The following is a 12,831-nucleotide window of genomic DNA, read 5'->3' as shown; positions in this document are numbered from 1 at the left end:
CTAAAAATCGCAAGTTGCGTTAATGCATTGAAGAAATGGCGTTAAAATGAATTTGCATTAACGCGTTATTATCACGTTAACTTTGACAGACCTAGTTTTTGCGTTACCTGAAGGCCTCCATAGTTCTCCGACACACTTGTGAGTCTGCGGTAACGTGAGCCGCAGAGTGCAAAACCGTAGGACCGCCAGCCGCTGTCTGACTTCCGTTGCTCCTACAGTAGTGTTATTATGGTAAGTGTGGCCTCTGAGCGAGGCAAACGGCGTTACCACGGTTTTGCACTTGACGGCTAACGTTACCACAGTCTTGGAAAGGGAGGAGAGAGCGGAGGAGTAGTTGGTTGCAATCTGCAACCACACCACTAGATGCCTCTAAATCCTACACACTGTACCTTTAAGGACCGATAAGGGTCAAAGCCAAATCATACAGTATGGAACATTTTTAGGCTTTGCCTGTGCGTGTACTTCTATATTTTAATAATATATTATGGGTTTCCTTCACATTCAGCTTTCTTTGAGTTTAAATGATTGAGACTGTCTCTCTATAGCTGGACAGACGCTCTACTGTATGTGCTATATAGTACACAACAGAGCTTTAAGGGTCCTCATTGTCTCGGTTCTGAGAAGGTTGCTGTATGCATAATGAAAATGGGCACTTCTGAACCACTTGGGATATAGAGAATAATACTATGCATTTTCACAATTACCAATGAGAGCTTTCCTTTTGTATAACATGCCATTTTAATGGGTAGATCTGATTACAAATTGATATTAAAAAACAAGCTGTAATTGCGCTTCTTTTCATGATTGCGATTGTTGTGTGACGAGCTGCTGTGCCAAGCGGATTATGTGGAGAGAATGGGAAGAAATGTGAGCATCGTCATAGCATCAGTGAAACATTATCTTCCCAGCTCTCTCCTCTCTTATCCTCTCTTCCTCGAATCCACAGCTCTGTCTCTCACTCGCTTGGTTAAAAACAGGCCTGAGGTCCCAAAGTGCCATGGAGGGCAGAATGTGGCACATGTACCCATCCCCAAAATAACTTGTTTTCTCTATTCACTCACTTGAAATTGAGGGGTACCGCAGCTGTTGCCCTGCACCAACACGCTCACTACGGGTCATAAAAAGAATAAGCATCATGTGAATTTGTATAATTCTCAACAGTAAATATAAAAATAAACCTAAAGAATCCATGGGAGCAGGCTCTGCAGTCAAAACAAAACTGAGAATATCTCTTTCATTATGAGTATGTGTCATGTTTGTCTTGTGAAGCATCTTTGCCTTTACTTGGGTTGACTGGATGCCCTTTACTCCCACACATTTCTGTACAATTATATATTAAACATGTTGTTCCTCTGCTCAGCTCTCCAGCTGCATGGCATTCACTGCCTGACACAAAGTATTTCCCCTGTTTTCCAAAGACGACGTTGGGGAGGACTTTCTGTCACTTTTCATCCCTCTTTCCTCCTTCTTCTTCTTCTTCTTCTTTCACTCTCACCACTCGTCACGTTCTCCTGTTGCCTGCTTTTCCATCCTCCGTCCTCCTGCCTGCCTCGCTCTCTCCCTCGCATCATCTCCTCTCACTTTCGCTGAATGATCTCATTCCTCCTCTAGATGCCTCTGCATCTATCTTCTCGCCTATGATCGAATTTCTCGGTGGAAGTTGCCCGCAGGGGTGTGGATGTGACAGCGCTGGTGTCAACGTGAGCTGGCTGGCTAGCATGCGTTGCTATGTGACAGTGTGAAATTGGCTATTTTCTGAATGTACAATGGTGAGGAAAATAACTCTCATTTGAGTGGGTTTCATGATGCACTCTAATGAATTTCATTTGATTTGCAACCACTGGTGGATTTCAACCCTTAGGCCTTCCTGCATCTTCAACATAACAGGCGAAACTGACCTTAGATCATTTTCTACAGGGCAACTCAGCCTATTAAGGAAGTTGGTGAGTAACACAGCTCCGGGGATTTCAAAGATGCTCACCCGTCCTCATTGACCTCTGTAGTCTTCCAGGACACATCGTGTTTCAGTAGTGTACACACACACACACACACACACACAATCAGAAGAAGCTCTGGCTAGAAGGCACTACCGGGGCAGCCTGCCGTTACTCCTCGGCATGTAGGCGTGTCTGGAGAGCTGATGAGCCTCAATGGATTTTCTCGAGTGCAGCTCTCCACTGCGAGTGAGTCACACAGTGTATCAGGGAATGGGGGCAAGAGGAATCTTTGGGGATTATTATTCTGATTCATGCACAGCTGTGGTCGAGGCTTAACAGAATCCCTATCTGGGGTTAGAGTGGTGGGCAAATGCAGAGATGGAGTGTCATGAAGCAGACATATACTATGGTAGCATGTGCATAAATATCACCATGTTTATCCAGGATGTAACCTGCACACATTTCCATCGTTCAGCAGCATGTTGATATTGTTCTCAGCTGAATGGGGTGAGACAAAAGCAAAGCTGTTGTGTGGTGAAGAATGTTCCAGCGTTATAACAAAGAATAAAGTGGGTGGCTCGCACAGATTATATCACAGAAACATACACATAAACTCGGGATATAAAAGCTTGTGGGTGCAGCCACATTCTGAAACTGTGAAGCACCGCTCTTTCTGAGATGAGAGGCCTCTGTGTGAAAAATGCATTTCCATGTTGCGGGGGTTTATTCAGGCAGGCAGCGAGAAACAACAAATTTAGAATAGTGCGTGTTTGTGTATGCGTGTGTGCGCCGGTACTGCCTGCAAGCAGGGGAATAAAGGTTAAATCGAACACTTCTGTCAGTGTCTTGCGTCCAGCTGCAAGCATTCCTCTCACCGCCCCGGATTCCTACATGGAATTTCACAATCCTGCTGTCACACCCCCTGGTAATCTAGGAAGAACAATGAATAATGAACCTCTTCCGTCCCTCGCTTTGTAATGTATTAGGGGGGCACAATTCTGCAAGATGGGGATTTGTTATGAGAGACACAGCCCTGTGCCAGCTTTTAATAAAATCTGTGGTCAAAGATTTTTTTTCCCACACTTGGCAAAAATCTGTAATACAACCCTACCTTTCTTTACATTTCAAAAATGCACATGTAAGCATTTTTTTTTCTTCAAGGACAAAGATTTAACCACTGATTAATGTCGTCGCACTCTTAGACCCTCTTTTCTTTTTGTCATCATTTGTTTTATGCTCCTATATTGCATTTTGTATTTTCAAAGGTCTTGTTCATCACATTTTTAAAAAAAAAAGAGAAAAAAATACATCCACACGGCCTTTAGAAAGATGCCGAATAAAAGTATGGCTTTTCCTGAAAAAAATTATTATGATTGTGAATTTTAAAAAATTGGCAGGTCCAAAATGATAGTTTTATTTATCTCTGTGGAATTTATCTAACTTTTGATTCCGACTTCGAACATGGCTTGTGAGCCAATAGTAAATGACGTTGGTATCATGTGGTATCTCTGGGTCGTCAGTTAGTGTGGAAAAAACGGATTATGGCTGGGCTTTACGGTAAACGTCTGGCAACGACTTGTTGTGAAGTAAATGCAATGGAACGGTGGAGGGAGAATGCAACATCTAGTGGCTGAATGTTATCAATGTTATCAATAGCACCTTTAAACCTGCAGTAGAAAGAACGTTTTTGGCATCATTGGGAAAAAAATCCATAATAACCTTTCAGCATATTGTAATTCAAGTGTTCTGAGAGATAACTAGACTTCTGCACCTCCTCATGGCTCTGTTTTCAGGCTTTAAAAAATCTAGGTCATTTCATTGAGAGAGCGTTCTTATTGGCTGTGCTCCGGCTGGTGAGTGGTGCTCGGTATTTCCTCAACTGATCTCAACATGGCTGCCGGGTCACAAACTTTCTCATTTTACAGCGAAACAGTACACTACAAGATGTTTCTGAAAACATTTTATGCGAGAAATAGGCACTAGAGTAACAGAATAGAGTTATCAAGCCCTGACGACAGCGTGACAGCTATGACCCCGTGACCCAATGGATGCGGAAGATCGCCGGAAGATCCGGGTCAGCTCCACATGGAAGTCGAGCCATTTTAGCATCATGCGCCACTGAGCAACTTTCATAGGAATGAACGGGGCCCCGCCTCCAACGCTGTATCCAGTTCTCTTGCAGATGCCATTAGGAGCACCGGAGGACACAGAGGCACATGATTTTTTTTCAGATTACCTGTCTCATGCACTACTAGTCAGCATATAATGACGCGTTTTATATCTTATATTTTAATCATATTTGCTCCATTTCTACCCACTGCAGCTTTAAATAAATACAGTCTAACATAATGGCAGTGTTTTCCATTTCACCATAATGGTGTCGATGCAACCTGCACATCAGTACTGTATATAGCTGTGCAGGATGGTGTGTATATATCTGTGTGTGCTATTGTGAGAGAGAGAGAGGGATCCCCCCCCTTTGCTTTCCCTTGAATGACATTTCAGGAGGAAACACATTTGTAACACAGCACGTATACAGTAGCTATACTCTCACTTTCCTCCCCCCTCCCTCCACCTCCACATCCCCATCCATCCACCATCCCCATCCAATTTACCAGCGTGTGATGCATTTAGATTCCTGGGAGTGTAGCCACACACACACACACACACACACACACACACACACTTACATGCTTCTCACATGACTGCACTGCATATTATTATAACTCAGAGTCAGGGAGCCAATGGGGTTGCAGATATAGGAGTGACGTCAGAGGAGGCAGGTCTGCACCCTCATGCATGCATGTGTGTGTGTGTGTGCAGAAGAAGAAGCCCCCTCTGCAGGCAGGCAGGCAGCAGCTCTCCGGCTCTCTGTATAGCAGGCGCAGTGTGTGAAGTGTGTGCAGCCTGAATGGACTAGATTTCCCAGCCACGTAAGAAGCAAAGAGAGAGAGAGAGAGAGAGAGGATGTCCTGCTGAATCAAGGGATAGGCCTGGGAAAGTCTACCGGCCGTCCCTTCCTTCCTTTCTTTACAGCATTAAACAGCAGACATACAAGATACTTTGTTTCCATTTGGACTACTAGACCAAGAGGACGTCGACGACTCTCCGCAACACACAAAGAGCTGCAGCTTTATGGGCTTTTCTCTGCTCTCGGTGGTAGAAGACAGTCACCGTGCCGTGCATGGATATATGTGATCCTGGAGAACACTAGGCCGTCGCACTGACCTGGAAGGAAGCTAACTAGTTAGCTCTGCACCTGCTAGCCAGTCCATTTGTCTGTCGGCTTAAAGCTATATTTAGCTTTTGCAAAAACTTGCTTTGTATATTTTTTTTTTCTTTCGTGTGCATGCAAAAGCTGCAATATTGTTTCCATTTTTACGAAACGTGCCATTAACAATTTAAACCGGTGAGATAAGCTAGCAGACATACAAGCTGCTGCTGCAGGTTTAACTTCGCCTCAGCCTTTCATTCATTGTAAAGCTCACTTATAGGTCGCCTTTGTTACCAGTAGCACTGCTTACGTTCATGAAATTGCAGCAGGTTTTTCAGTGGACTTGGAGTGAGTAAGTCAGTCATTTTTTAGCCTGGCCTTATCTCCTTGAATGGAAAACAAAGGGGTGCAAATGAACAGCTGAACTCTGCAACACATACTACCTTTTGTGTGCATGAACACCAAGGAGCCAGCTTTGCCACATTACCCTGCAGCAAGGTGCATTTAAATTTTTTTTTTTTTTTGTATTCAACATTTACTAAAGCATTTGTGCTTTTCCAACAAAAGTGGTGCACCTAATCCAGGAGGAAAAGAAGAAGAACAAGAAGGCCCCCCCATCCACCATCCTCCTCCCCCTCTCTGATTTTGTGGAGTTATCCCACTTTAATTCCTCATGAACATACAGAGGTCAAATCCAATTAACATTTCACGTTATGGCAGATCGAGGCACAAATCGCACGATTTTGAAGAATTGTCTTGCTTGAGGACTACCGAGTCGCACCAGAGCTTCAGCCCCAACCTCGGCTCCCCCAGCCCGCCGGAGACCCCGGACTCCTCGCACTGTATCTCCCGCATCGGGGACTACCTTTTGTTGGAGCCGCTGGAGGGAGACCACGTTTTCAGAGCCGCCCACCTGCACAGCGGGGAAGAGCTCGTATGTAAGGTTAGTACAGGCAATATGGTACCTTTTTATATGCTGATTTACTTCAAACAGGGCTTTAGCAATGTGAGATAAGAACATAAGGTTTCTCACCTTTTGCATTCACTACACTCATGCATGGATATGGCTTTATTCCAATGCATATGACCCCAAATGTAATGATCATAAGGTTTCTCACCTTTTGCATTCACTACACACATATGCATGGTTATGGCTTTATTTGCTAGTCTTTTGTATGCTTGTGTGATGATGTGTATGTATGTGCATATGTAATTGTATGAATATGTATATACTTGTTTCTTTATTTTATGTTTCATTGTATTCTGCTGTATATGATGTGAATTTTCCTTGGAAAGCACACAACAAGTGCTCTACAAATAATATTATTATTATTATTTTAATGCATATGACCCCAAATGTAATGATCATACCATACAGAGAAATATACTTTGGTGCAGCATAGTCCCCACCCCTGAACTTTTTTAAATAATTGCTTGCATTGTAAATGGAGAGCAGGCTCAGCAGCCTAATGGAAAAAGTGAATGGGGCGAGCTGCGTGGTTTGGATTGCATGATGTAACGTTGACAAAGGAGTGAGTAACCACGCACACACTCCTCTCCTCTCTCAGTGCTATTCTCGCTTACCCATGGCTTCTCTCTTTTCATAGTGCAATGCTATGATCGTATGATTTCACCCTTTGGTTTTTTTTATATTTGGTTGCATATGCATGGTCATATTGCACATATTAGTGGGATTGTAATCTTTTGAGCACTGAGAGAAAAGCAAACAGGAGCTATAGGGAACTTTAAAAGTTCAGCCAGCTGCTGTGACATTGGCTCCAGCGTTGACCCCCTTTACCCATAAGAAATAAACCACTTTCCCTCAAGGTTAAGGACAAGCTCGTGGCCTTCCCTCGCCACCATTTATAGCCTGTATTGACTTTGGTGTATAACAGATTATAAGGGCAGTGTCCCTGAGGTACAGTCCAGCTTAAGCAGGCCTAAGTGGCCTGATGAATCGAGAGATAGTTACATGCATCGTTGGACTCATAAGACATGACATATCCAATAACCCGTACCTTTTGACTCGCTCTAGATAATGTTTCGTCATGGCAATAACAAATTAATGGCCTTTGGCTCAGCCCTGTGAGCTAACTGCCTTTTGACCTCTTCTCCCTTTGTGCCGGTTTCCATGCAGCACCAATCAATCCCCCACTTCCAGGGTTGATCAATCCTTCCAAGCTGGAAGCCTAGGTCACAACTTCAGATGTGGAGAGCTGCAGGGTGTATTTGTATTGACTAGTGCGAGCAGAGGAGCCCTCTCACCTGAACTGGTTGTGCTGAAAGTCAATGGGGGGTTACTATGGAAACAAAAGAGACACTGCAACCCCTGCCTGCAGTACAATACCACTCACTAACACGATGCTTTTTACCCTCTGTGCGGGCTTACTTCCCTCTGCCAAAAGAGTAAACACAAGTTTGGTCTCACAAGAATGCGGTTAATTGTGTAAATTAAAGGACAATTTGAAGCTCTTGCAGTTAGATTTAATGGTTCTGTCTCCAAAGTGGGAAACATCCTGACACCAAAACAACCACCTAATGAGACAGTCGCACTCATAAATCACCCTAGATTAAAAAAAGAATGTACTTGGTTAAAATGTAGTCTGTGAATTTAAATGTTGTCCCGTCCTTTGATTGCAGGTTTTTGACATTGGCCGATACCAGGAGTCACTGGCGGCCTACTTCGCCCTGGGCCAGCACCAGCATATTAACCAAATCCTGGAGATCTTGCTCGGGGAGACTCGAGCCTACGTGTTCTTTGAGAGGAGCTATGGCGACATGCACTCTTTCGTCCGCACCTGCAAGAAGCTGCGGGAGGACGAGGCTGCCAGACTCTTCTATCAGATAGCCTCGGCTGTGGCACATTGCCACGACAACGGACTGGTCCTCCGCGACCTCAAACTGAGGAAGTTTGTCTTCAAGAATGAGGACAGGTGAGTTCGGCAGAAAACATAAGTCTCTGTTGCACATCGACTATCACTTTGGTATTTTTTTCTTTTGTTTCATCTGAACATGTTGCATGGGATGTAACTGCATAATGTAACCGTGTCAGTGGTACCGCTGTTATGTCTCAGCTTACACGGAGGATAGTGTAAACTGAGACGATCTAAGACTGGCATGCCTCTCCCAGATGTTATGCAGAGTACAGGAAACATAAGCCCTTTGTGTCTCTCTGAGCTATTTTGGTAGGTTTAGTAATGGGTATGACGCATATATCAGGGTAATATATGGCATATGGGATCACATATTTTTGCAGTTATTCCAGCACGGACAAAGAAGTTACCAGGACTAGCTTTTGCACGACAGACGACCAATTAAGGCAAGCTTTTGCCACTGCTGCACTTCTGTGGTGATCAGCAGGAGAAATCTGTAGAATCACACTTACACAACACAGGTCTGCTGACCCCTGGTGGCAGCATTTGAAAACTACACGCATAAAATCCAGGCATCTGTTGCCACAGCAACATGGGAGCACCTTTTTTTTTTTTTTATTAATGAAAATATTTTTGAAAGATGTTGCTTCAGTCGAATTAATATTTTATTACACTTTTTTACTTATGTCAATGCTGAAGTTTCTTAGGGAAACTTCTTTACAGCCGGTTCTGATCTGTCAGACTACAGACTGCACATCGATGCCCTCTATCTGAGAGTGTGACGTCAGACTTTGGCACTAACTGTGGAAAAGGGAAGTTGAGCTGCCTCATGTACGGGTCCAATGACCTTGAATGTCACACCAGACTGCTCATGAGCTGGGACGCCTCCCCCCCCCCACCCCCCCATTAAATGATTGATGTTGGGTGAATTTTAAGAGTGATAGTGCAGGGCAGTATTGGGTCACATTTACTATATGGCCTGTCAAGAATTCTCGTACACCTTTTCAGTCCTCCGGGCTCAGTGGACCGTTTTAGAGACCGAGACACTGAGATCTGCTCTGGGCCTGAACCCAAGTGTGTGACAAAAGGCTGTAGTGAAGGAAAAGGAACAAGACCAGACATAAAATGATACCTGAGCAGGCCTCCTCAGCATGTTCTAGCTCTCTGACCTGATTTTGTCATACCGCTGTTAGCCTTTGACCAAACAGCAGGCTGTTTAAAGAGCAACGGTCAAAGGTTGGCCTCGAGTGGAATCCAACACAGCTACTGTTGATCTGCTCCTCCTGCACCAAGCTCATGGGGCATTTTAGGATCAGCATGTTTTACATCCCATATAGCTTAAAAAAAGACAATGAACTACTGTTAAAGTCTTGTTTTATTATTATTTCTAAGTCATCTTAGCTGTAATAGCATGTTTGCACATGTTCTTCCAAATGAGCTTTTATCCAAGCAGTATTTAAAAAAGCTCATCGCTCTTTATCTCGCAGGAACAATGGGCATTTGGCTCATGGAAACAAAAGAATTTTCCCCCGATTTGCAAATGTGAAAATGCTTTACGGCATATCAATGAAAGCAAATTACTACTACAGACAATGAACCTGTGTGAGTGGGCTAATGTGTAGGTGTACGTCACATTTGGCAAAAAACACACCAGTGCTTCTTGGTTTCCGTTTTCCCAGTTGCTCCCAGTAGATGCTATCTAACACACACCCCGGCTCTTTGTCTGGCGCATCGTATCTCGTGGACCTCACACGCAGATGGCAGCGTTTGCACAACCCCACAAGTGTCTCTTACCATGCACATGGAACATTTTCTTGCCCGAGCCTCTCCAGATTCTTTAGTGACAACGCTTCTGAACAAACAGCCATTATTATCAGCACTCAAGGGTATTGTAGCTGCTATTGTGGGGTTTAGAGAAGAATGCAAATAGATGCTATTTTGAAGGGGGGAAGAGCAGGAGAGAAAGAAAAAAAATCCACATCGTCGGGTCCCTGATTCTCTGAGAACAGTTCAGTGCTTGCAACTTAAGACGATCAGTCACCGGTAATTGTTTCTTTTGAATTGTGGAGGTCTTTTTTGGAAAGCCTATTTCGACGTCAATGCTTTTTGGCCGGGCTTTTATCTAAGTGAAAGGAAATGTCAAACGTAAGCCTTGAGCATTATGTGCTCTACTTCCTCTGATATCCAAAAGTGATGGATCTAAAACACTTAAGATGCCCATCAGAGCAAATTACACCACTTGAGTGTCTTTTTTTGTATGTCATCTTTTGTTAGTTGGCATCCAAAGATTGGAACTATGATAGCAATTATCACTTAACATTTACATTAACAGATTATTCTGTGTAATCCATTGTTTTGTAAAGCGGTGTAATAATGTTCAGTGTGTTTTTGTTTCCCCGTGTGTTTCCAGAAGCCTCGTGAAGCTGGAGAGCCTCGAGGACACGTATATCCTGGACGGTCATGATGACTCCCTGTCAGACAAACATGGCTGCCCAGCCTATGTCAGTCCCGAGATCCTCAATGCCAACGGCAGCTATTCGGGGAAGGCAGCTGACGTCTGGAGCCTGGGCGTCATGCTTTACACCATCCTCGTGGGGCGCTACCCTTTCCACGACGTCGAGCCCGGCTCTCTGTTCAGCAAAATCCGCAGGGGCCACTTCAACATCCCCGAGACGCTCACACCCAAGGCCAAGTGCCTGATCCGCTCCATCCTCCGCCGGGAACCCGCAGAGCGCCTCACCTCTCGGGAGATCCTGGAGCACCCCTGGTTCGCCTCCTCCGGAGCACTAGGGGGCGCCGCGGTGCACGGCAGAGGAGAGCGAGAGCAGGAGCAGATGGTGCCTGAGGTGAACATGGAAGAGGAGCTGGAGCAGTTCTTCAGCTGAACAAAAACACCAAGCACAAAAAAACGGACGACTCCGCCACGGTCGGCTCGCCAACGCTCACACAGCGGAGCCAAAAAACAGTAGTTTAGAGATTAATAGGTGAACATTTGTCACTCATAATAAAGGTGTTTCCATCCTGTTTCCTTTTTCCACCATTTTCATGGAAAACCTTGAGCCTGGCATGACAAATGGCATCTATACGTCACCTGGCGACGCGAGCTCCCACTCGGGGACGCCGCTGCCGCCAGACATGCAAGTTGCAAACAATGTAGCAAATGTTCTTTTTTTGGATCTGTTTGGTTTAATGTGGTGCTCATAAAAGTAGACACATTCACCATTTTTGACACTATGGAAAGCATGAAGGGACATAAAGAACACAGGAAACCAAGGAGAGCAATTCAAAGTGAACTGACAAAGTGCAACACCACACCTTTTCTTACAGATTTTTGTTTGTTTTTTTGTCATAGCTTTAGGTGGTACCAATTTAAAAACCACAGACCCAGGGTCAGGAATCACAACCCCAAGTTCTATTGTTAAACAAATACACGGTGATTATCTCTGACCTGGGACCATTGGTTAATAAATGGAGCAGCTTAGGCTTTTTCTCATCATCAACATGGTTGGCGTCATCTTTGTTTCATGGTTCAGTTTTGTTTCGTCGTCTCATTTGTCTCCGTTTATTGATAATTCTGACATAGTCACTAAACTCCTTGATGGCCTTGTTTTCAGTCATTTGTATGTTTCTGCCTCATCTTTACCACACTTCATTCACCACCACACTTTTTATTTTTCAGCAACATTACTTTCAGTCATTTATTTGTTTTTAAGCTATTCCACTGTGTTGTTACTGCTGCTTTAATATCACTCCCTAAAACCTCAATCTTAAAAACAGTTCTGTCTCCAAACCTGGCATCATGCACTTGATGTGTTGTGTGAATGGACGATTCCACCTCCTAAAAAAAAAAAAATTAGCTTCCTCTTATTTAAATTCTTCAGTTGTAGGAACGAGAACGTAACATTTATTTAAATTGTAACAGCTATATATATATTATATATAAATAAATATAAATATATATATTTAAAAACTACATTGCAGGGTTTTTCTTTATTCAGAGATTCCTTTTTCATGTATGATGTAGGCAATATCTTGACACAGGACAGACGCAAAGAGGAGAATGTCTGTCTGAAGTTTTTTGGAATACACAATATCTTCTGTGCCAGTATTCCGGTGCCCCCGACAGCCCACGCCACCCGGTCTCCCTCATTTCTTTTTAAAAACTTGATACGAGATATTCAGTGATAGTATTGCTATGAACATGTTCACTCCAGGACCCCCATGTTAGTTTTCTACTGCCTGCGTAGGTTCTGTGAAACGGTCAGAATGGGTACCAGTGGACATGTTTTGTCGTATCTCAATGTTACTTGAATTTGTGTTTTTATCTAGTCATTGGCATGTGCCCCATGAATGCTATAGCCTGCCTAGCAGGGAGGGTAAGGGTGGGGGGGAGGAGGGTGCTTGTTTTTTAAGAAAAGTTAAAAACATGAAAATTCTCAATTTGCTACTTTTCTGAGTTGCTTTTCAATAAAAAAAAAAAAAAACTATTTGCTTTTATTGTTTTTGTAGACTGAGCTACCTTTTATTTAAGTTGGTGCTGATTTTGGTGCTAATGTTTTAGTCCTCTTTTGTTTCATGGAGGGGGGTGGTGCATGGTGGGATATCTGCCTCAGATGTTCTGATTGTATCGTAACAGATTCTGGTGTTTTGTCCAAATTTATTCAGTAAATAAATTGTGAACTGCTATTTGACTTTGTTGTTCTTTTTACATGATCGGCACATAAAGCTAGTTGATGACACAATATGCAGCATTACACCTCGTCGTACTGTACAGTTTTACCTAAACAAAGGTGTGATGTGTTCATTT

General features: G+C 43.7%; 2 protein-coding genes across 2 annotated transcripts in view; one reads left to right on the top strand and one right to left on the bottom strand.

Moving 5' to 3' along the window:
• gzf1 (GDNF-inducible zinc finger protein 1) overlaps positions 1-12,831 on the bottom strand; it is a 498,954-nt gene that overhangs the window by 53,280 nt on the left and 432,843 nt on the right. The window lies entirely within an intron of this gene.
• trib2 (tribbles pseudokinase 2) lies at positions 4,759-12,710 on the top strand. Its single transcript, XM_074615168.1, has 3 exons — positions 4,759-6,094; positions 7,792-8,084; positions 10,435-12,710. Exons 1-3 carry the CDS (start codon positions 5,825-5,827, stop codon positions 10,907-10,909), a joined length of 1,038 nt encoding a protein of 345 aa, XP_074471269.1. The 5' UTR covers positions 4,759-5,824; the 3' UTR covers positions 10,910-12,710.

This window comes from Sebastes fasciatus, chromosome 18 (assembly GCF_043250625.1).
Source record: "Sebastes fasciatus isolate fSebFas1 chromosome 18, fSebFas1.pri, whole genome shotgun sequence".
Lineage (NCBI taxonomy): Eukaryota > Metazoa > Chordata > Actinopteri > Perciformes > Sebastidae > Sebastes > Sebastes fasciatus.
Note: the sequence above shows the minus strand (reverse complement) of the source record. Positions and strands in the feature narration are given on the sequence as shown.